Raw genomic sequence first — 25,173 nt, 5'->3', positions numbered from 1 at the left:
AAGCCAAAAGGAACAAAAGAGACAGAGAAGTGTGTATTACTTGCACAGGATGCACCGCTACTCGGGACAGGCATGCAGCAGCACAGCCAGGCACAGCCCCAGGGCCAGGCAAGAACAGAGGTACCCCACTGGAGCGTGACTGTGTGTTACACACACACCCCAACGCACACGTGCTCTCTCCTTCGCAGTCTCTTACATACACACACTTTCTCTCTCACACACTCCTTTCCTAACACTTCCACACACACATACACACCCTGTCACACACAATCTCTTCCAATTTCTCTGTTATGTAGTACATAATCACTCTCACACCCTCTAACAGTCTCACACACACAATCTCATACACACACAGACTCTCATCTTACACAATCTCACACACATACATAGTCTGCTAATGTACATAGTCACACACACACACAGTCCTACAAACGCGCGCCAACACGCACACATCCCGTCTTAGGTCGCACACACGCGCGCGCGCGCGCCCCTGTTGGCTCCGCCCCCCGTCGTGGCCCCTCCCCCGGGTGCGCTCCGCCCCCGGGGCCGGGGCCGGGGCGGGGCGAGCCGGTGACAGGAGAGGCCGGGCTGGGCTGGTACTTCTGGCACCCTGGCCGGCGGGGCGCGCTCGGGAGGCTCCTGTCTGTGGCCGCGCGGCCGATCTCAGGGCGGCCCTCGTCTGACGGCCGCTGCCTGGCGTTTCACGCTTGGCCCCTCCGGCGGCCGTCCCGGCGGCGGGAGTTGGCTACGGGATGTGCTCGGCCGGGGAGCTGCTTGGCAGCGGCACCGGCGGGGAACGCGACGAGAACGGGGACGCACTGGCGGAGCGGCCGGCGGCGGGGACGGAGAGGGAGCCCGGGGCGAGCCCGCGGCGGCGCGGGCAGCGGCCGCTGGCGGAGCGTGAGCAGGTGAGTGGGGAGGGGCGGCGCGGCCCGGCCGGTTTCCCGAGCCCCACCCGGCGGCGGAGGGAAGTGGGCGGGCGGGCGGCGCCTGTGCTCTGCTCGGCGCGGGGCGCTGGTGGCCGCGGCGTTCGGGAGAGCTTCCCCGAGGAGAGGTTAGACGGCGCGCTCGGGGCTGGGCAGCGGGGTCGTGCGCCAGCGGTGTGGCCGGTGCCCTGGGATCGCGTGCCTGCCGGGGTCAGCGCGGCCCTTCCCCAGCTGTCGGGCAGAGGAGGCTCAGGCTGGCGCCCAGGGCTCTGGGGAAGTACCCTCCATAACGGTCACTAATCCCAAAGCCCTACATGTAAACACTTTTTTTTTTCAACTTCAAGTCCATACCCCCGTGCTGTGCTGTAGGGGACAGCTGGTCCCTTCCTGCCCTCCATCTTGGCATTTCTGAACACACACCTAGAGCCTCTGAAAGGTGTGGGTGTATTTCTCTAGATGTGCAATCAGTGTCTCACGGCATGTGTAGGAGCGAGTATTACAATAGCTATCTTGACGGGGACTCTCCAAGAGCAGGTTCTTCACATGAACACAGATGAGATCTAAACTTCATGCTAAAAGTGAAAAAGCAAGAAAACTGCTTTCAGTTCGTACCAAAGGGAAAGAAGTACTAAGAGGCCAGCTTTCATAAGGGAAAGGAGAAGTTGGGTAATTTTTGAAACTCTCTGAATTTGTTCTCATTAAATGAAGTATGATAATAGGCATTACAGCATATCAGATGTCTTCAAGATTAGGCAAGAAATTTAATCAAAGAAGCTGAATTATATGGAAGATAGCTTTTCACCAGCAAAGACAGTAATTAGACCTTCAAAAATAACTGAGATAAGCCAACCTGCGGAATCACGTTAAGGAGCAGGAATTCAGATGATTATTTGCCTTTACTACAGCCTATTTACTGTTGGGACAATCCGTTGATACCTGTCCCCTCTTGTTATTCTTCTCCATCTGTCCTTTTTGTCACATTTCACAAACTCCAGTGTCATCACCAAATGCATTAATAGATAAAGTATAACTTCTAGTATTTCAACATTGCATTTAGAAAACAGAAATACTGGGGCGCCTGGGTGGCTCAGTCAGTTAAGCGTGGGACTTCGGCTCAGGTCACAATCTCACGGTCTGTGAGTTTGAGCCCCGCGTGGGCTCTGTGCTGACAGCTCAGAGCCTGGAGCCTGCTTCAGCTTCTGTGTCTCCCTCTCTCTCTGCCCCTGCCCCACTCACGCTCTGTCTCTCTCAAAAATAAATAAACACTGAAAACATTTAAAAATAAAGAAAACAGAAGTACCAATGTGTGGCACATACAAAATATGCCTTGGCGTTAGTCTTACTCACCATGTGGAAGTGCAGTTTTCATCCTAATGGCAATATAAGAGATGGCATGGTGACTGAAGCAAATAATTTGTCGCTAGGAGATCTTCCTGATTCCCTTCCTAGTGCCCCCCTCTAACTGTACCATGACTCAGTAGCTAACGGGTTTGGTTTCCTCTTGCTTTAGTTCATCTGGAAAAGTGAAGAAAACAGCAACAGGAACTCCATTGGTGGTGGTGCTAAGGCAGGTACATTTGACTGAGGTTCTCGAAGTAAATTTTCAAATGATTATAAGGGAGCGTGTCAAACATTACTTCATTTACACTTCTGTGGATTTCACGTCATCAGTATCTCTGGTCTTACCAAAATTGCTTATGGTACAAAGAAAAAGGATGAAACAAACAAAAAAAAATGAAACATGTAGCCTAGAAAACATGTATCTTACCACTTTGCATACCTGCTTCTGTCATTGCCTGTCATGGTAATTTGCTTTCCTGTACTCCTTTGAAATGTTTGAAAATATTACTATCATTTTTAATGTTTATTTATTTTTGAGAGAGTGAGAGAGACAGAGTGTGAGCAGGGAAGAGACACAGCAGGAGACAAAGAATCCGAAGCAGACTCGAGGCTCTGAGCTGTCAGCACAAGAGCCCTACATGGGATTTGAACCCACGAACCGTGAGATCATGACCTGAGCCGAAGTTGAATGCTTAACTGACTGAGCCACCCAGGTGCCCCTGGAAATATTATATTTTATTAGATGATATATTTATGTACTCTAAGCCTACATACCTAGTAATTGAAAATTACACTTGAGATATGCACTTACCCCTATTTCAGCACCAAAAAAAACAATTTCTTATCAAGACACCAAAAATGAATGAAAAATTGGGGCAACACAACCCATTGGTGTAAGAAGCAAGCTTTTGTGATAAATCATTTATTGATAATATGATTGCCAAGCTTGTTTTCTTTTCTTTTTTTTTCTCAAGTCCTGCCAATGAAATTTAAATTTTTATGCATTCCCTTTCAATGATGGTAACCACCAATATAAAAATACCTGAGGGATGGGGCACCTGGTGGCTCAATCTGTTAAGCATCTGACTCTTGATTTCGGCTCAGGTCATGATCTTGTGGTCCATGAGTTCGAGCCCCACATCGGGCTCTGTGCTGACGGCTCAGAGTCTGGAGCCTGATTCAGATTCTGTGTCTCCCTCTCTCTCTGCCCCTCCCCTGCTCACGTTTTGTCTCTCTTTCTCTCAAAAATAAATAAACTTAAAAAAAAAAAAACTTGAGGGAGAGATAAATGATTTCTGTGACTATAAAACATATCCTAAGAAGTTGTTTCATTTAGTTTTTCTTTAAGGGATGGTATGTGTTTGCTATTTTCAGGGCACATGGACTCCAAATTACAAACAGAATTTTTTGAAAATTTGGTTTGTGAACTAGTATTTTGGAATTGAAGATGAATTTTTCCACAGAAACAATGATATGAACAGAAACAAAACCAAAACTAATTAGCTGGAAATGAGGCAGAGGCCACCTTCCTGGTGTCTTTTCTGCTTAGCACACTCACTTGGTGTTCCACAGTCCTAGTCTTATGGCTGTTGAGGGACAGACAATTGGCAGCATCAGTGGCTGTGGCGGCAGCAGTCACCATGGAGGTGCCTTTCTATCTGGATCAAGGCCGTGGTGGTGTGTGTGCTCTTGAACACAATACCTACCTCCAGAAGGCGCCTGACTTTTGCTCTTTCAGCTCTTTCAGTGAGTTTTTTCAGTCCCTAATTCTTTTGTATGAAATTCCTTCCTGTCTCTGTTTTCCTCACAGAGTTTCGCCCTTACTTGATAATTTGATGAAGCAGATTTCTTCCATTAGCTATTCCCCAGGCTAAAGGTTCCTCCACATGCATCCTTTCCTTCACTGATTTTTCTTTCCACTTCTGGCTGAAAGGCTCATGCCCTTCCCTCAGTTGGAAGGCTCTTGTAGCAGCTTTGACCATACAAATCCTATCTTTGGCTCATCCTGTGATACCAGCTCAGAATGTTATCTATATCTTGGCATTATTACATGTAATACTGAAATACTGGTATTAATATAGATATTTTCCTAATAACTAAGATATTGTCACAGCATTTTTTTTTTTTTTTTTTACTATTTGTCCTTAAATGCCGCTTTACCTGAGAGGAAACTAAGTTTCCTCTGTCCTTCTGGCCTGAGTCTCTCCAGGTAGGATGATTGACAAAGGAGGCCTCCACTGGAAAGAATAAAAGGAGTCCCTTAGATGAAGCAACTGTGTCAAGTTTGAAGTAGGAGTCAGGCATCTAAGAGATAAGCAAGGGAGAGAGGCAAAATGCCCAAGGGATTAAAGGGACATGGTGTAACTATCCCACGTGTGTTCATTTTGTGCATGAAAGATGATTCAAGTATGTTAATGACTGCGAACGTCAGGTGGCTTTTTATAAGAGAGTCTCTGATCTGCTGCATAGCTGAAAGGCTAAACATCTCCAGTCCTTTTATTAGATGCTTACAGCGTGAATAGCATCTGCTTTCAGATGTGGCAGTTCACAACCCGAATAACCTAAGATGGCCCTGCTTACCTCCTAGAGCACAGAGATCCCATTATCCTCCAACTGACTTTAGAAACATTATCTTTAGCTCTAAGATCTTTCTTTATGATTGTGAAAGTAATGTACTCTGGGAAATGTAGGAATATAAAAAAAAATCTAAGGAAGAAGACAAAAACATTTAACATCCCAGTCCGAGTAACATTTTGTTAAAAAATATCAAACACTAAAAAAAATATATCTCAAACATTTGGTATTAGTACATTTATCTCTCTTTTTCTCTCACATATTACCATACTCGTATATATACACACATATATTTTTTAGCATGTTTTAGTGTAATTGAATTTGCTTTCTTGTTTCAACAATTTAGCACGCTGTGTAATTTTCCCATGTTATCAAAAATTATTTGTAAAAACTATTTTTAGGGCTGTCTAAGAGTCCACTTCTCTACTGCTGTGCTTTTAAGTTGTTTTAAACTTTCTTCTATAAAAATGCTGCAATGAAAATCTTTGCTTGTAAATCTTCAACATTCTAACGTGCAATAGATTCCTAGAAATGGAAGAAGTAGGTCAATGAGTCAAACTCTTTGAAGCTTCTTGTAACATTCTAAAAGGTTGCATTCAAGAAAGGTCACACCAATGTATACTTCCAGTATTGGTGTGTGAGAGCACTGATTGGAAACCATCCATGCCTGTAATGAATGGTATAATTTATGGATTAATCTTTGCCAAGTCAGTAGGCCAAAATTATCTTATGTTGTAAGATCTTGCTAGAGAGGTTTACTAAACCTTTCATATATTTATTGAGCAGTTTTATTTCTTTTTAATCATGTTCTTTGAACTTTTTTGACACTATTATAAGGTATTAATCTCTTATTTCACATTGATGAAAAATATTTTCTCTGTTTACAATTTACTTTATAATTTTGTTTATGATTTTTTTGATTTCGAAATGCTTTACATTTTTATTAGCTAAAGGAATTTATTTTGGTAATTTCATACACACCAATCACACATACACACACACACACACACATAATATATACACGTCTATATCTGTTTAGAACATTCTTTCTAATCCTACAATCAGTTAAATATCCACCAATATTTTCATGTGTGTATGTGTGTATCAATGATTTTATTTTTCTATTTCTATGTGCTTATTCTGTTTAGAATAACTTTATGTGTTCTGTGAGGTATGGAGCTAATCTGTTTTTTCTCCCAGTCATTGAATATTCCAATTTCTCCCGGGCTTTATAATCCTATATAGTAGTTATAAATACTAAAATCTATATTAAACTTATATTTTTGTTGGTATTGTGAATGGGATTTTTTTCCCACAAATCATTCTTTTGCTGCTGGTTTCTAGCTACTGGTTATATATATTTAGTTTTTAATTAGCTACTTCCCTAAATTATTTTATTAATTCTAATGCTAATAAATACTAGTATCTCTTAGACTTCATTATTTTGCATCTTCTAGGTATATAATCATCCAGTCTATAGATAAGGTTGATTTTGCTTCCTTTCAAATAGTAATGTTTCATTTCGATTTCTTGCCTTTGTGATGCCTAGAACTTTCAGATCAATACTGGTTCATAGATATGTAGGTGAATAAATGAAGAAATCTTTATAAAAGCACTTAAGTACTTGCCAGAGTTTGTGCTACAGGACTATCTGTTAAAAAAAAAAAAAAAAAAAAAAAAACTTCAGCAGAAAGAAGCCTTATGCTTTCTCTTTGATCTATTAAAACTATGGCCAACAGGACAGATTCTAGACCCAGAATACCTGGGTTTGAATCCTAACTTTGCCACTTACTAACTATAGCTTTGGGCAAGTTAATTATCCTCTCCAGGCTTCAGTTTCTTCATCTGTATAAAAGGAATAATAGTTGTATCAATCTTATAGGATTGTTGGGAGGATTACATGAGTTAATAATGTGTGGAAAGTGCTTAAAGCAGTCCTTAGCACATAATAACCATGTAAATGTTAGCTTTGGGACCTAATTTTCAACTGGAACCCACACTGAAAAGAAATCTAAGAAATGTTGTTTTCAATTTTTCTAGCCTCTGCATTTAGAAAGTCACCCTAGGAGGAAGTCGCTCCTCAGTTTTAATGTGTATTCAGATCATCTCTTGTTGAATGCAGATTGTGATTTCTTTGCTCTGGGTGAGGCCTAAGATTATCCATGTCTAACAAGCACCCAAGTGATGCTGATGCTATGTCCACGTGCCACACTTTGAGTGGCAAGGGAATAGAGGATAAGCAAGTCGGTCTATAGTATTCACCATATTTGCCCTTCAACAGAGTAGCAGTAATAGATATATGTAAGAAAGTTATTTAACTATTCCCTAGAAGGGTATATTTGAACTCTTGGTGAGGTGTGAGAAGACAACGGTTGTCCCCCAAACCAGTCATTTGTAATAGGTCCCACAACTAACTAGTACTGGAGAAGACCAGTACCCAGGTCTCCAATTCTCAAGCCAGTGTTTTTTCTTATATGCAAAGAGGCTTCCCACACAGTGGGAGAACAGTCTCTGATAAATCTGCTCCTCTCCCTTACACTGTGGAGTTCAAACTAGATATTTGTTCATACCTACTTCTTTTCACACTTTAAATTATTTCTTTATATGTGTCTTATTTATTTAACAGAGGAATTTGGTCTTAAGCAATTGTGGGAACTGGTTAAGCAGTCTGTAAGTCTTTTGAATCATGTCTGAATATGAGCTTGAAGTCCACTGGGCAGGCAGTAAGGAAGAAAAGATGGGTATAAATAATGGGGAGAAGCGGGAGCAGTCTGGACCCATAAGCGTGCACTGAAACTCCAGGAAAACTGGAACCTTGGCTTTCACTGTGTCCAACCTTGCCAATGTGGGTGACCTGCTAGAGCTAGGGCCTTTTCTCAAGTGACTAAACTCACACATCTGGGCGAGGAGTTGGAGAAGCTGGAGGAGCATCTGGGGAAAAGGAAAGCAATTATGGACCCCAGTGCAGCTTTGGGGTGAGGCACTCGGTGAGGCAGCAGATCAGCTACAGAGTGGCTGCACCCCCGTGGCCCACCCTAACTTTGTGTTGTGCAAGAATCCCTCAGTCATGAATATTTAGAGCCAGAGTTCACCACCACGTCTCACTGAATGGTGTGTCCTAGAAAGTGGTTCGGTCAACTGGGTGGGGGTGACGCTGGGGAGAAGGATTGAAGAAACTGAATGATATTCTCCCAAGATTGACAGGGCCACGAGTCAGGAATCACCATCAAGAAAAGCCATGGACATAGCTATGCCTCTCATGAAAATGCAGGTTCTGATAGAGTAACTCTGGGGTGAGGCCTGACGTGCTTCCTAATAAGCCCCCAGATGATGCTGACATCGTTGGTGAAGGGATCATGTTTTGAGTAGCAAGATCTGTTCCCTTTCACACTTTTAAAAGCAGTTTTCAAGCAAGAACTATAGTGTTTATGAGTTTAGTGAATTCAGCCATAAACTTAACCTAATCTTGTTTCCAAGGACATCCAGTCACTAGAGTAACTCAGGGAATAATTTTGCATATGGTAGGCATCTTTTGTTCATTTTTTATCATTATTCAGAGTGAAACCTCTAAATCAGTAGTTTTTAACTGGAGCAGTTTTGCTTGTAGAGGACATTTGTCAATGTCTGTAGACATTTTTCATTGTTAAGACTAGAGGGCTACTACTATTTCTAATTGAAATAGTCCAGGGATGCTGCTAAACATCCTATAATGCACAGAACAGCCACTTACAACAAAACATTATGTGACCCAAACGTCAGTAGTGCCAAAGGTGAGAAACCCCTCTTAAACTGTATTAGGGTTATAGTAGTTTCAGTTGTCAAGAAAAATTACTCTGCTAAGAGATATTCCAAATATTGAAGCCTGCATGCCAAACAGGTGGCCCCTGATTATTTCTCTTATCTCTTCTTCCAACAACTTCTCTTAAACAACTTTCTCCATTTTGCTGTCTCTTTTTCACATCCTTTCTCTGACCCTTTCCTACCACTCATCTCCTTTCTGTCTGTCCATATCGAGTGTCTCATTCTCCCATTGTCTCTTATACATCTCTAGCCATCTCAGCCACTTTCTCTTTTTCTCTGTACATCTCTCTACTACCTCCTCTCCTCTGTAGAGGCTCAGCGTTATGGAACAATGAAAAAGGTTGTGGAGTAGGACAGTTCTAACTGTGAATTCTGACTTTACTATTTTACTAGCCTTATCATTCCTTAGTCCCTCAGAGACAATTTCCTCATTGTAACAGATATAATGCCACCCACTGCTTGAAGTTCTTATGAGGATTTGGTAACATTTTGTTTACAAAATACCTGGCATGTAATAGACCCTCAGTGAATATTAGCTCCCTATTTTATCCCCACCTTTCCTCTCATTTTTCTCTGGTTCCCTTCTTATTCCTCTCACCAAACCACATCATAAAACTATATTTAAAAAAAAAAAAAAACTATATTTTAGTATATATAATATTCAGGTTTACATAATAAATATTACTTAGATATTGAATAAAGTATTAAGAGTTACTAATCTAAAAATCAAATAAATTAACTGTTTAATTTCTCTAAAAATAAATAACCTGCCAACCTAAATTACATTGCTTTTGGTATAGCTCTTCAGTTGACTTCTTTTTTTTCCTATTGTGACTCATTGGTCCTTCCTGGGAAAAAGAGTATCCATCTTCCTCTATTCAAGTTATTCTCAATTTCCTATTCAATAGAAGTGGTAAAGCAAGAATAAAGGGAAAAACTAGAAGTTCTATGACATGAACCTTGTCCTGAGAGGCCTAAGTAGAAACTCTTTATCTTTATTCCCACCTTCTTTAAGCCTTAGGACACTATCTTCCTTTTCTGCCTTCTCTGGAATTGCAATCTTATCTTGCTGTAGCAGCCTTCAAAAACCTTAGGAGTCCCTATTGGTCATATTTTAGTTCAGTAAGTATATTGTGTGTGTGATGGTGTGCGTGTGTGTGTGTGTGTGTGTGTGTGTTTGTGTGTTTAAGGGAAATGATAAATAAGACAAGCAAAGAGTAGTTTCATTCCAGCAGTGAAACTGACTTTCTAGTTAACGTGATGCAAAAGACATTTTCCATCTTCTGATCTATTTTTTTTTTCCCCATATCCAGCGTTTTTTCTCCATCTAACTTCATGGGCAGCTACACTTTATCTTGGCAAAGGAGGAGGAAATGATTGGCTTTATTTGTTCTTGCTGTTTTCTTACAGCATCAACTATAGCTTATCAGAGTTCTGAACAACAAGAAAACAGTGCAAATGCTTTGAACTTTATGGAAAGTGAAATTATTAAATAAAATTATATTAAAATTGATTAATAAAATTTATAATATATCATATTGTATAATATATGTAAAATAAATAATAAAATTATATACAGTAATAATAAAATTATTAATACTTAGTATCTAGACACAGTGTTAAGGAAATTAAATTTCTATGTGTGGATTTTACTATATTCTCTTTGATATAATATTTTCTAACATCTCTGAGATTTTTTTTAATTCTCTTTTTCAACTAATCTGAAAAAAATGATTTTTGTTGTTTTATCTTCTTGCTCAAAATTTTACTTGAACATATGCAGACCATCCAAAGAGGCAGGGAACTTACATCTGTTTCCCATGACCAGCAAATTTCATCAGTCTGATTGAGTTCAGAATTCCTGATTCCATGGTGCTCAGAAGTAATAACATGTAACAGAACCTATTGTCACTTCTGCAGTTGAGAATTAAAAAGGAAAATCATTTTTAAGGAAAGATGTTTGATTTTGGCTACTTTAAATAGACAAGCTATTCTATCTTGTGGTAACATCTATCATACCGCCCTGCACATACAAGGTATTCATTGTCACTAGGTAGTTCATAACTTAAAAAATACGTAGATTTTAAGAAAAGCACAAAACATAGAAATTTTTACCCTGCAGCTTGAATTAATCATTTTCTTTACTTCATGGCCTAATACTATCTCATGTTCATGCACAGCCCTTTTCTTCTTAATTTTTTTCTTTATGTAACCATTCTCTTCCTCACAATAGGCAACTTTTTTTAAGTAATTTCTTCCCCCAAGGATGGGCTCAAATTCACCATCCTGAGATCAAGAGTCACATGCTCTACTGACTTACTGACTGAGCCAGCCTTAAGCAACTTTTTAAATATGTTTGATAGCTTTGGCTGAAATTGTGTGTTATCTTTTTGAATACTTGATGGTTTCATTTGGGTATGTTTGCAACTATGATTTAACATATTGGACCCTAACTCTTGACTATAGAGAACAAACTGATGGTTACCAGAGGTGGGTGGCGGATGGGGTGACATAGGTGATCGGGATTAAAGAGTACACTTATCATGATAAGCACTGAGTAATGTACGGATGTGTTAAATCACTATATTGTACTCCGGAAATTAATATAACACTGAGTGTTAACTATACTGGAACTAAAATTTAAAAACTTAATAAAGTAAGTAATAAAATAAAATATTGGATTCCATTTGTTAAAATGAAAATGAATACAAGTTTTAGTACTTTTCAGTTTATAATAATTTAATAGACTAATTCAAGAACTACCTGATAGTAAACCTGAAACTAATATGTGTGTCAATTATACTTCAATAATAATTTTAAAAAACAATTTATAGTACTGTACATTAAAAAGGGTAGATTGAACTGTATGTAAATTATACCTTAATAAATCAAACCAACTTAAAGAAGATCTAGCTGATATTCTCATTGATTTTTATCTCCTCAAAAAGTTTTTTTTTCCTTTATTGGTTCTATGTAATTTAGTAGGAGATAAGTGTAAATAAATACTATAACTTTGCAGTTAGTTAGAAATGGTAAATAAGTTATAAATCTAATCATAAACATGTTATAAATTATAATATATAATGCTGCAGTTAGGTGAAGTTTTATATGGTTAGTAAATGTTTGTATTTAATGTAATTTTGTGTACATTTTGTAGGAAATAAAAATTGCAATTATATGTAATGTCCAAGGAGCAGGAAAATGTATTGTCTCATTAGAAATAAAATAAATGCAATTTAAAACTATTAGGAATTATTTTTCACTAACCAAGTTGTTAAAGATTAAAAAGGTAAATGGTGTGGGTTTAAAGAAATGACATATGACCTAAGAATAAAAGTATAAATTGATTCAGTCTTTCTGGAGGGAAATCTTGTATCAAACCTCACTAGTACATACTATTATTGCCCCCACTTTAACTTAGCACAGGGAGGTTAAGTAACATATTCAAAGTATCACAGCTAGTAAGTTGCAGACTTGTGATTCAAACCCATGTTTAAAGCCTGAGTTCTTAACCACCAAGCTAGTGTTGGGCCATGAAATCAATTCAGTGGATTGTGAACAGGATAAAATAGATTTTAAAAAGTGTTAGAATCTATCACACATGCTATGCATGTCCTTTTGTAGAACTTTATATGTACTGGGTCAAGGTATAAAATACATTTCTAACATGGATCACAAGTCAAGATCAAGATCATAGCCACCTTAATTCTGTCTCATGGCCTTTGCCTGGACTCTTAGCCCCAAATCTTCCTTTGACAGATCTTATGTCATCAACCTGTTACCTCTCCAAGATCCCAGCTCTGCTTGCCGTGTACAAAGAACCTCTGACCCAACCCAACTTCCTCTATTCCACTATTCTGTTGTATGTTCCTTATAGATCTTCTCACTATTTGAAATTGTGTTAATAATTTGTCTGTTAAAGTGTTTATTCTCTGCTGCTTTCCACTCCCCGCCCCCATTGGCTCACAGAAAAACATGAGAGCAGAGATCACATTATATGGCAAATGCTTCAATTATTTTGGCATCCCTAAGTTATAGTATAGAGTCTATAAAAACTTCTACCGAAAACAACGCTGCTGGTAAAAACTCAATTGATGTCTTTGCTGAAGTAATGTGGCTTCCTAGGGGCAATTATGACAAGACTTCGTTTCAAAAGAGAAAGGACTTTATATATAACAGAAACATACTCTATCGTCAGAATCAACAGAAAAGAAACTAGTAGTGTTAATCGTGCATTGAACTAAGAATCCTGGTAAAATACTTGTAAGAATTTAGGCAAAGATCATGTTCCTTAATATGCTGTATTTTAAGACCACCACACTATCAAGAAAGTGAAAGGCTAATGAACACAGGAAATTAGAATACTAACTGGTATTAACTTATGTAATTAGTCTAAATTTGGAAATTTATTTTTAATTTTTCTTGAGCTCAACATATAAAAGATAAAAAATAATACCCAGAACTAACAGAAATTAAAATTCAGATCAGTCATTTCAATAATGGCATTGTTAAAGGATAATTTTCAAAAAAAAAAAAAAAAAGGTAAAATATAGTGGTCATTAAATATAAAGTGATCACGTTAAGGACTTTACTTAACTCATCATTAATGAGTTAAGTAAGCAAATGTTTCCCCTGTTTGACCCAAGCAAATGTTTCCCCTGTTTGATTCACAGGTGAAATCAAAGAATTGAAAATGTTTACGGGGAAAAGATATGTTGAAATAAACTTACAAATGGACGTGAAACTGCCTTTTTCCCGTAGGCAGGGGAGGGAAGACAATTAAAACTCCACAGGAACAGAATTAATTTGTGTATCTATAGATAAGAATTATTTTTAATTGCTTTTGATTATCAGTAATTTATAGAGATAAAATAGCTCAAAAGCTATGAAGGTTAAACAATAGTCTAAACAATGCATAGTTTCTATAAATTTTTTTGTTTATTCTTAATTTCGCTATAGTAATAAAGAAAGTAATTTCTAAAAGAGTAGATTAATTTTTGGATAGTGAGAGTATTTGGTCTCTCCTTTTATAATGTCTCGTGCTGCTGGAAAATATTAATTCTAATCTTTTTCCATGGTAATACTGTATATATACATTCAATATACATATGAAAATACCTGATTTATATGTATGTGAAAAGCAAAGATTGATTTATATTTGAAGTTCTTTCTGTTGGGTTATATAGCTAAAATTACCAGATTCTAAGATAACTACTGAAAAAAAATTTTAAGTTTATTTATTTATTCTGAGAGAGAGGGAGCACGAATGGGCAGGGGCAGAGAGAGAAGGAGAGAGAGAATCCCAAGCAGCCTCCGTGCACTGTCAGTGTAGAGCCTAATACAGGGCTTGATCTCTCAAACCCAGAGATCATTACCTGAGCTGAATCAAGAGTCTGCCATTTAACCAACCGAGCCGTTCGGGTCCCCCAAGATAACTACTGAAAAATTTTGATGAGAACAAGATTGCTGCTTTCACATTTATGCCTAGTTTTTATTTAGCACACAAATTCCAACTCTTGTTCCTATCATCCTAGCACTTATTGAATGGTTATTGGTTTCAAAGACAACTTTGTCAACTTAAGAGTTTCACAGGAGTGTAGAAGTACATTAATTTAAGTTTTAAATTTAAAGAAGGGAAACAACAAAGTAATTTCTTCATAGAGAGTTAACCATGTAGTGTGACCATCCTTGTATCAATAAAATTACCCAGTATAAAACACTGGAGAATAAATTAAAAAATTAAATACCAAACTTCTTCATTATTCTTCATTATTCTTCATTATTCAATATGTATACATAGTCTATTTAATAGTAATATAATTAAAAGGATAAATGATTCTGCCATTTCTGGATAATAATATTTTCCTTTTGGAGTTTAAATGATTCACTATTTGGAAATCTGTCTTCGGACACCCTATACTTGATACTGTTTTAAGACTTCAGTTGCTTTAACAACCTGGCCATATACCGAAGATATTTTCTTTCTTCATTTGTATCATATTAAAAGCAATTACTTTAACAACTGATTATAGTTATTGTATTATAGACAGTTTTCTGTAGTATTTGTTCCTTATTTTTCTGGCTAGCGTATACTTTCTCAATAGCTTTTTATTCATTCATTCAAAAAATTTATTGAGCTCCTACTATTTTCTAGGCAATGCTCTAGGCACCCAGGACACAAACAAACGAAACAGCCTCAAATTGCTCTCTTCATTAATCTTGCATTGTAGTAGGAGGCGAGACAATGAATAAATGAACAAGTACATCACTGGGTTATAAGTGCTATGGAAAAAATAAAAGGGAAGGTGTAGGGAGTGTGGTCACGGAGGAGGGTTATTGTTTTAAATAAGGGGATCATGGAAAGGCTCACTGAGTTGACATTTGAGCAGAGACCTAAAGGAAGTGAGAATTACTTGACTGTGCCCCTTCTTTTGCTTTGACTTCCTTGGAGGTAGAGCCAAATTTGAGGTTCGGGTTTAGTAATTGTGGTAACATATATTTCCCCAGTCTAGTTTCTCAGTTCTTTCTCACCCACCCCACCTTCCAGTTCTCTATTTTTTATTACTATTTCATTTGTTCGTACTGTAAGTAAATTCAAATTCTTTGTGGAAAGAAGAGAGGAAAAAGTAAATTATGGACTTACAAATTTCATCTCTTAAAAAGTAAATTTCCTAAGGTGTATCATATAATCACACCTTATAATGAATTTATTTAACATATTTGCTTTCTTCTTAATGCCTGGTTCAGTTCTTTTGAACTAAGGTTTGCATCACAATTTATTGGAAAAAGCTCAGATTTATAGTCAGAAGTCTCCTGCCTTCAAATCCTGGCTGCTCGTCTGATTCTAGGAAAGTCACTTGACGTCTAGAGTCCAACAACACCCACCTAATGATGTTTTTGTGAGGCTCAAAGGCTTGGAATATGTGTGTTTAATAAGCTTATTGAACGAATGGCTAATAAACAAATAAAGATGGGGCAGGGACTCCATTTAAAAATGGGCAGAAATCAAAACTACAGGGATTTTTTTTTTCTGAAGAGATTAAAAGTATTTTGCTAATAATTTTCTCTTGGCCAGGATGTGATTTAAAAAGTGAGAGCTGAATCATATAAAACCATATAAGCATTAATAAAATCGTTAGAGTACATGAAATCTTCAACAGGAGAGATGGTAGAATAAGATGAGAAGATGGCCTACACATAAGTCCCTGAGGAGTTCTAACATAAACTCAGAGGGAAATAAGCCAGCAAAAGTAGACCAAACGGGACAAAGGAGGTGAAGACATCTAGAATGACCAGCAGGCTTCTTGCTTGCACTTCTGTGTTGTGCCATTCTCTGAGGTAGGAGACCCTGGAGGAGGGCCAATTTTAGGACAGATGATTATGAGTTTGGTACAGAACATGTTGAGTTTGAGTTTCCTATAAGATATCTACATGGAAATGCTGAATATGCAGTTGAGCACACAAGTCTAGAAATCTGAAGAGTTGTCTGAGCTGAGAAGTAGTGCTCAGAAAAACAAAAAGAAACTATGAATCTGTTATAAAATTGCAAGTCATTTTAATTAGTAAGGGAGAGGGCAGCAGTTTTTTAATATGATTTGAGTACATATCCTTCCTTAAATATTAAATAGCTTAATGGCAGGGAGTACAGATGATTTATTTTGTGTACCCCACAGTACTTACTTTGCTCATGGTATGCATTCAATTCTTATTTATTGAATTAAACTAAATTGACTTAAGGGATTATTTTATAAAGCAGACTGTTCTGTGTGAGTCAAGGATTATGAATTATTGGAGTTGGAGTTAAGTAATCAAAGATTAGTGGTACTCAGGGAGGATGTGACACACACCAAGAACCAGAGTGTGGTTTCCTGAAAGTAAGCAGCTGTCAGTCTGGCAAATCAGTCAGGTCTGTGCAGGTTTGCCACAAGTAGGGCACAGCACATCTTGCATAAAATGCAGGTGCAAAACGTGCTGAGAGGAGAGGATCATAACTTTACAACATAACTATGGACTTCACGTCAGTGGGCAGAAAACTTGTAGTCCTTTTCACTATATCACCATTCAACTAAAATTAAAACAACTATTATACTTCATTATAAAATAAGGTGGCTTTATGTAGATATACTGTTTTTCAAAGTATTTCTTCCATGAGAAGTGTAATAAGCCCACATACTTGACCTTATTTACAAAACCAGATTCCTACAGATTCTTTAGTGCCATAAATAATGAAGGGCAGTCTTTTTCCTCCACTTCATCTAAATGGTTGATTGATAACTTAATGGGCATTTCATTTCAAAAGAATTGCACCACAGTGGTTAAATCAGAACTGCAAAGAGAAATATCATCCAAGTCACTGATTTGACAAAAAGCACAGTGTATAAAACAAGAAGCTATTATTGTACAAAACAATAAACAACTCCTAAGCATTGTTATATGAGTGGCATTTTCATAGCTTTTTTAAAAATTGTCATATTCATAAATACTGTTAACTTTGCTGTGAGACAAAATCTCATTATAGACCTTAGTAAGAAATTAATGATAAAGAGTTAACTTTATTTTTTTTATTTTTTTAATATTTATTTATTTTTTTTGAGAGACAAGATCGAGAGTGTTCAGGGTGGTATGGCCATAGACTATTTTTTTTTTGAGAGAGACAGAGACAGAATGCAAGTGGGTTGGGGCAGAGAGAGAGGGAGACACGGAATCTGAAACAGGCTCCAAGCTCTGAGCTGTCAGCATAGAGCCCAACGCAGCACTTGAACTCACAAGCTGTGAGATCATGACCTGAGCTGAAGTTGGATGCTCAACCGACTGAGCCACCCAAGCGCCCCATAAAGAGTTAACTTTAAAGGCAAATTAATTCTAACAAGGATGGTTTTTATATTTGCATAGTTCTATTAGACATAACTGCCATGTTTATCTCTTCAAATTTAATACGGAAAAGAATATAACAGCATAAGAAAGTAGAATTTCCAAATTTTCATAAAGTTATACTTTTATAGCCTAGGTACAAACTTAAAACTTCTATCCTAAATCTGATTTGTTTGTTCTTCTAATGTTCAATACTCGTTAGTTAACATATAGTGTAATATTAGTTTCAGGAGTAGAATTTAGTGATTTATCACTTACATATGACACCCAGTGCTCATCCCAACAAGTGCCCTCCTTAATGCCCATCACCCATTTAGCCCATCTCCCCACCCACCACCCCTCCATCAACACTCAGTTTTTTCTCTCTAGTTAAAGTCTCTTATGGTTTGCCTCCCTCTCTTTTTTTTTCTTTCCCCTATGTTCATCTGCTGTTTCTTAAATTCCACATATAAGTGAAATCGTATGGTATTTGTCCTTCTCTGACTTATTTCACTTAGCATAATACACTCTAATTCCACCCATGTCATTGCAAATGGCAAGATTTTATTCTTTTAAAATCTGATGTAAAAGAGGTATTCATGAAGTCATAAATATTGATGATTCTTTTAAGAATTGATGATTGCTTTCAAGCAACCAGAACATCAGCCTTCAGTGATAGAACTCGTCCTTTTAACAATCTGTCTTCATCTACTTGGTGCTTTAGATTCCGACTAGTGCCTCTAATTTTGTAGCATCTTTGCCTTTCTTGGTTTTGTTTTTAAAGAAAGTGTGACTTGCTTAATACATAAGGGTTACAATTCCAATCAGGATCTCTATTTTATTTCTTTTGTTTTATGAATAAAAAGGTGTATTATAGTATAAACCCACTTTTGTACTTAGATGTATGGGTGAGAGCATTTGGAATTATGAAAACAGGTTAACCTTAAAAAGAAATAGCAATACTTCTAACCTCTAAGGAAGGAGAAGTTAGATGAGTGGGAAAGATCTGGAACAATAAATATGAAGAATTAGATTAACAGCAAGAGGAGGCTGAAAAGATTTGAGAGTATGGAAGGAGCACTGGGGGAACACTGAAACAATGTGGTTTTATAACAAGGCATACCACAATTTTTACCATAACACTTAGCCAAGAAGGAACAGGGAAATTGGAGGTTACTGAAAGTCAGGCAGTGGAAGAGAACATGGGATTATGAATTCATAGTTGAAATGGTAGGCTGTGGGTTCTAAACTGCAAGGAGAAAATAAAATCCAAAAGGACTAAATCTGTAACCCAGAGGCTTTTACAATTTATAATTGCTTCTTTCTTAATATTTGTTTTCACGTATTTGTTTATCACCGTATGATACCGTTGTTGGTGTTTTGCAACTGTGAGACTCCTGCCCTTAAAAGAAAGTAGCAACATCTTTAAAAAAAAAAAAAAAAAAAGTCTTTCTTCTGAGAGGCTGAGTGGGATAGTAGAGTGGATTGAGTGAAACAGAATTCCAGCATTTTGAGGTAAAGGGAGGCTTTTCAGTCTCAAATCCCTCTGAAACTGACTCCCACCTTATTTCTGTCATTGTTCTTCCTTCATTTTTGTCTCTTCATAATTATATTCATGCAAAAATTATGTTATTTATAAGTGATAATTAGAGTACATTCTACTACGTTAGAAGTTCGTTGTTCATTCTACTAAGATAAGATGATTGCAGGGGGGAATAAAACGTGGTTATTTTCTGTCCCAAACTGAGTATAGTTAGAAAAATGAAACCCAAAAAATCTTCCTCTAAAGTATTCTATGTGTTTAGTCTTTATGCCAGTTTATGCTGCTTTTCTTTTATATGGGGTAGGGGCACTGATGGAATTAAGAATTAGAGATTGGTTTGGCATTTATTTTTTTTAAAAAAAACACAAATTTTAAATCCTGGTCAAATAGTAAGTATCACACTTGAAACCAGGTGTTATACTGTAGAGTGAGCCAAAGGTAAACATCACAAAACCATTTTTAAATAATTTAACATTTTTGCTGAATGTAAATGAATCCAGACAAGTGTAACTGTTTGAATCGCTGTTAAAAATTGGTATATTAAGACAAATAGAATGCGAATAATTACAAGATTGGTTTTGTATTTATTAAAAAAAGCATATAGTGCAGAGCTTTAGAACACGGGCTTCAGAGCAGAATGCGCAAATGTATGTCTTCACTCCACCAGTTACTAGGTAATATTGATGAAATCACATAATCTTTCTTCCTCAGTTTCCTCTGTTTTGAAGATCAAAGTACTTTAAAATACTGCACAGCACATAATATTCGGTAAATGTTAAGATTTTTTAAATTAATAAGTATGTTGTAAAATTCATTAAAAACTTCACTTGAACATTATTCAGTTGTTGTTTATAGGTCTTTTATTTGTCTACATAAGGCATCCCTACATAGGGCCACCCTTTGAGATGAAGAGGAATAAAAAGCAACAATGAGTCGTTGCAGGTGATTAAATGCTGAAGTAAAGATGTTTTTCATAACCACAGAATCAGTTTATACCACGTCAGTGCTATACACAACTATTGTATTATATAACAAGACAAAAGCAATTAAACACACCATGTCATTTTTTTTCAAACTATATTTGAAAGCAGTGTCTTTATAATTGTTTTTGTTGTTGGTTTTGGTTTTATGCCAACTCTGATTTAATTTTTTTTTTTACCAAATTAACCTTTTTTGAACTAAATGCCAAACATTTTGCCACTCTTTTTTTTTTTAATTTGCATCCACATTATTTAGTATATAGTGCAAAAATGACTTCAGGAGTAGATTTCTTAATGCCCCTTACCCATTTAGATCATCCCCTCTTCCACAATCCCTCCAACAACCCTCTGTTTGTTCTCCATATTTAAGAGTCTCTTATGTTTTGTTTCCCCCACCCCATTTTTATATTATTTTTGCTTCCCTTCCCTTGTGTTCCTCTGTTCTGTGTCTTAAAGTCCTCATATGAGTGAAGCCATATGATATTTGTCTTTCTCTGACTAATTTTGCTTAGCATAATACCCTCCAGTTCCACCCATGTAGTTGCAAATGGCAAGATTTCATTCTTTTTGATTGCCAAGCAATACTCCATTGTATACATATATACCACATCTTCTTTATCCATTCATCCATCGATGGACATTTGGGCTCTTTCCATACTTTGGCTATTGTTGATAGTGCTGCTATAAACATTAGGGTGCATGTGCCCCTTCGAAACAGCATACCTGTATCCCTTGGATAAATACCTAGTAGTGCAATTACTAGGTCATAGGGTAGTTCTATTTTTAATTTTTTGAGGAACCTCCACACTGTCTTCCAGAGTGGCTGCACCAGCTTGCATTCCCACCAGTAGTGCAAAAAAGATCCTCTTTCTCTGCATCCTCGCCAACATCTGTTGTTGCCTGAGTTGTTAATGTTAGCCGTTCTGACAGGTGTGAGGTGGTATCTCATTGTGGTTTTGATTTGTATTTCCCTGATGAGTGATGTTGAGCATTTTTTCATGTGTTGGTTGGCCATCTGGATGTCTTCTTTGGAGAAGTGTCTATTCATGTCTTTTGCCCATTTCTTCACTGGATTATTTGTGGTTTTGGGTGTCGAGTTTGATAAGTCCTTTATAGAGTTTGGATACTAACCCTTTTTCTGATCTGTCCTTTGCAAATATCTTCTCCCATTCCGTCAGTTGCCTTTTAGTTTTGCTGAATGTTTCCTTCACTGTGCAGAAAGAAGCTTTTTTATTTTGATGTTTCCCTTGCCTCTGGAGACATGTTGAATAAGAAGTTGCTGTGGGCAAGATCAAAGAGGTTTTTGCCTGCTTTCTCCTCAAGGATTTTGAAGGCTTCCTGTCTTACATTGAGGTCTTTCATCCATTTTGACTTTATTTTTGTGTCTGGTGTAACAAAGTGGTCCAGGTTCATTTTTCTGCATGTCGCTGTCCAGTTTTCCCAGCACCACTTGCTGAAGAGACTGTCTTTATTCCATTGGATATTCTTTCCTGCTTTGTCAAAGATTAGTTGGCCATATGTTTGTGGGCCATTTGTGGGTTCTCTATTCTGTTCCACTGATCTGAGAGTCTGTTTTTGTGCCAGTACCATACTGTATTGATGATCACAGCTTTATTGTACAGCTTGAAGTCCGTGATTGTGATGCCTCCTGCTTTGGTTTTCATTTTCAAGATAGCTTTGGCTATTTGGGGTCTTTTCTGGTTCCATACAAATTTTAGGATTGTTTGTTCTAGCTCTGTGAAGAACGCTGTTGTTATTTTGATAGGGATTGCATTGAATATGTAGATTGCTTCGGGTAGTACTGACATTTTGACAATCTTTGTTCTTCCTACTCAGGAGCATGGAATATTTTTCCATTTTTTTTGTGTCTTCTTCAATTTCAACATTTTGCCACTCTTAAACATATCATATTTTGCCTTAAATATACTTGTTTTTATATAAATGTCTACCTCCTTACTAAACTTTTAGCTTCTTAAAGATATAGTCTTATTTATCTAATACATTACAGGCATCAGAAACATGTTTGTTGAATTGGATTGGTTCCATAAATAAAAGTGTTTTTACAAAAAAAAATAATTATAAATGTTATATTGAATATATATGATAACTTAAGTTTTACTCTTATATGTATTTGGTATGTTGTCTTCTTTGCTTATGATTTTCTGCCAGGAATTTAATATGGGGAGTAGGAAGAAGGTGATTATTTTAATGCTCAGAGTATTCTTGATTTACTTTTCACATTTCTACATCTTTTACAAACTTTTCCAGGAGCTTATAAATACTAATAAAAAAAGTATTTTAATTATGCTAAAATTACTTTTAAAAACAGATTTGGGTATGACATTTAATATATTGATAACAACTAAGGGAAAAACAGAACTATTCTGAGATTTGAAAATCTGGTTAATTTTCCTAAGGCTTAATTTAAAAAATGAGTTAAGTCAACTAAAGTACTTGCTAGACTCTCCTAAACAACAACAAAAAAAACAAAAAAAAAAAAAAAAAGAAACGAAAGTTGCCTCTTTAATGTTGGGTGTGAAAGGAACTGAGAAAGGGGGGAAAAAGAAACTCATTGTTTTTTTTATTTAAACTTTAAATATAACTAAAAAAAAACTTTTCTTAGTGTTAGTAGAAGAACTATTTGATGAAATAGATCCTCAAAAGTTGAGCTTTTATACTCAGAATTTGACATGACAGGACATATGAAAAATAATAAACACTCTTCAAAGGCTTAAGGTCCCAGGACTGATTCAAAAAAAATAGCTATCCACCATTCAGGATCATCCAATTCACTGTTACAGGAATTGTACCTCATTTCATCATCAAAAATAATTAATGTCCAGAAACAACCAAGGCAGAACTTCCAAAACAATGAAGTAAGGAACTCAGGAGGCTTTTCTACCAGCAAAACAACAATTTAACTGATGAAAATTACTTAAAAACTGCAATCATTCAGTCTTTGGGAGTTATTCTAAGTGTATACAGCAAACCAAGAAACATTCATTAGGGAAAATCTACTAAATATCAGAACAGTGAGTTTTTGTGGCATTTGAGCCACAACCCAATCCATTACCTCTCTCTCGTTGCCTCCCCCTCACAGTGTTGTGTTATAGAAGCTACAACCCAAGCATGTGTAGCCAAAAAGCCAACAAGAAGATGAAGTTTCCTCTCTCCCTAACTCCTAGCCTAGAGCTGCAGTTTGATCACGAAGGAGTAGGCCTCTGGTGTTTCTCATCCCCATCCACCCACCCCCACCACCTCCATGTTTTAGGAATTCTGTTCCACATGGGCATGGCTGAGAAGACCACTCCCCTTTTCCCCAACCAGCCCCTACTCTAGCAGAGCAAGCTGAGAATACTGCAGCCCAATTGCCCTGCCCTAACTCACCATGGGGTAGAGGTTCCACACAAAGTAGGGCAAGCCAAGACCAGAGCTGCTCCCCACTTCCATGCCAACTTATAGAGCAGGGTTGTAACTGGGAAAAGAGGGTCTGTGTCCCCAGTTCTAGTGCATTGGTGCAGGTGTTCTACCCGGGGGTAAAGGCAGATCATAAGAGTAAAGAGCTCCATAGATCTGAGTAAGAGGACTCTTTGTAAGAAGAAGTGTAGAATTCATGCATGATGGTGTACAATACAGATCTTGATGAAGAGAAATTAAGAGGAGGCTGGTAACCCCATAATGCATCAAAACAACAGAGCAGCCAAAAGTTTTAAAGAAAGAACCAGTGAAAGAGTCAGCCAAGAAGAGCCCTCCTGGCATCATAATCAACTGTGTGATCAGGAACGTAGTGTGCATGTGCAAGGCTACACCCACTTAGGAGCAATCAGAGCAGGATGTGGGGCAGACTTGAAAGCATTCCCCAAGTTGCACACAGACCCATCAACACAGGGCAAAAGCCTCAGAAGAACAAGGGGCTTCAACACAACCTGTGATCAAACACTTATTGAACAATAATAAGCTACTCTGACTCAGGGGTAACTCCTAGGAAGCAAGCCTCCTATGATATCGCAGATATTCCTGGCAGTCTGGAGAACTGTGCAGATGCCCAAGGCTGGGTCATCTTAGGAGCAGAGTGGGAACTTCCAAACTACTAGCCCTGCCTGAATGTGGGGCAAACAAGTAAAATCCCTGAACTAGAATAGCAATGTCCAAGCTACAGATACAGCCAGTAGTAGAGAGTAAAAATCAACTGGCAAAGGAGGCTTAAGTGCAACTTTAACCAATAATTCGCTTATGCTAACCCAAGAGCAACCCCTAAATAATGAGTGAGAAAATATGGTGGGAAAATATAAGTAGGAAAATCAGAGGCTGCACATTGCAGGGGAAAAGACTTTGCAAAATTAGTTCAGCCAAGTCACTAAGCAAATAAACAATCAAGCAAACAACAGCAGTGATACTGATAGTGATACTGATGCTACAACAAATAGTTGTAGTTGAGACATGGAAATAAATAGAAAGGTATGACCCATAAACAGGGGAAAAATAGGAAATAGAAAATGCCTTTTATGGGTCCCAGATGATGTATTTAGCAGACAAAGACTCCAAAGCAATATTATAAATGCATTCAAAGAACCAAAGGAAACCATGCCTAAAGAATGAAAGTATAATGACAGTGTCTCATCATATAGAGAATATTAAGAGAATTTTTTTAATTAAATGGAAATTCTGGAGTTGAAAAGTATAATAAACCAAATGAAAATTATTTGAACTGGAAGAAGATAAAAATCAGTGAATTTGAAGATAGATCAATAGATATTATACAAGCTGAAGAACAGAAAGAAAAAGCAATTAAAAAAATGAGCACAGCTTAAGAGAATTGGAGAACATGATTAAGCACACCAGATAATATAGGTAATGGGAATAACAAGGAGAGGAGAGCAAAAGAGATAGCAAAAATATTCTAAGATACAATAGCCACAAATTTCTCAAATTAATGAAAAACATTAAGCTACACATCCAAGAAATTCAATAAAGTCCAAGTAGAATAAACACAAAGCAGCCCACATCCAGACATATCATGATCGAAATGTTGAAAGACAAAAAGAAAAAGAAGATCTTGAAAGAAATAAGGGAAAATAACTCATCACAATGGAACCCCAGTAAGATTAATAGTTGACTTCTCATCAGAAATATTGGAGAACAGAAGGCAATAGGGCAA

At 37.3% G+C, this 25,173-nt stretch overlaps 1 protein-coding gene across 1 annotated transcript in view; it reads left to right on the top strand.

The window, feature by feature from the left end:
* Positions 1-589: 589 nt before the first annotated feature.
* The window catches only part of FAM241A (family with sequence similarity 241 member A), a 42,804-nt gene continuing 18,220 nt past the window's right edge, over positions 590-25,173 (top strand). The window contains exon 1 of the mRNA XM_042984031.1: positions 590-908. Within this exon, the coding sequence (XP_042839965.1) occupies positions 753-908 (156 nt within the window). The 5' untranslated portion in view covers positions 590-752. The remainder of the gene's footprint in view (positions 909-25,173) is intronic.

Source organism: Panthera tigris, chromosome B1 (assembly GCF_018350195.1).
Source record: "Panthera tigris isolate Pti1 chromosome B1, P.tigris_Pti1_mat1.1, whole genome shotgun sequence".
In the NCBI taxonomy this organism is placed as follows: domain Eukaryota; kingdom Metazoa; phylum Chordata; class Mammalia; order Carnivora; family Felidae; genus Panthera; species Panthera tigris.
This window is presented reverse-complemented; position numbering and strand designations above follow the sequence as displayed.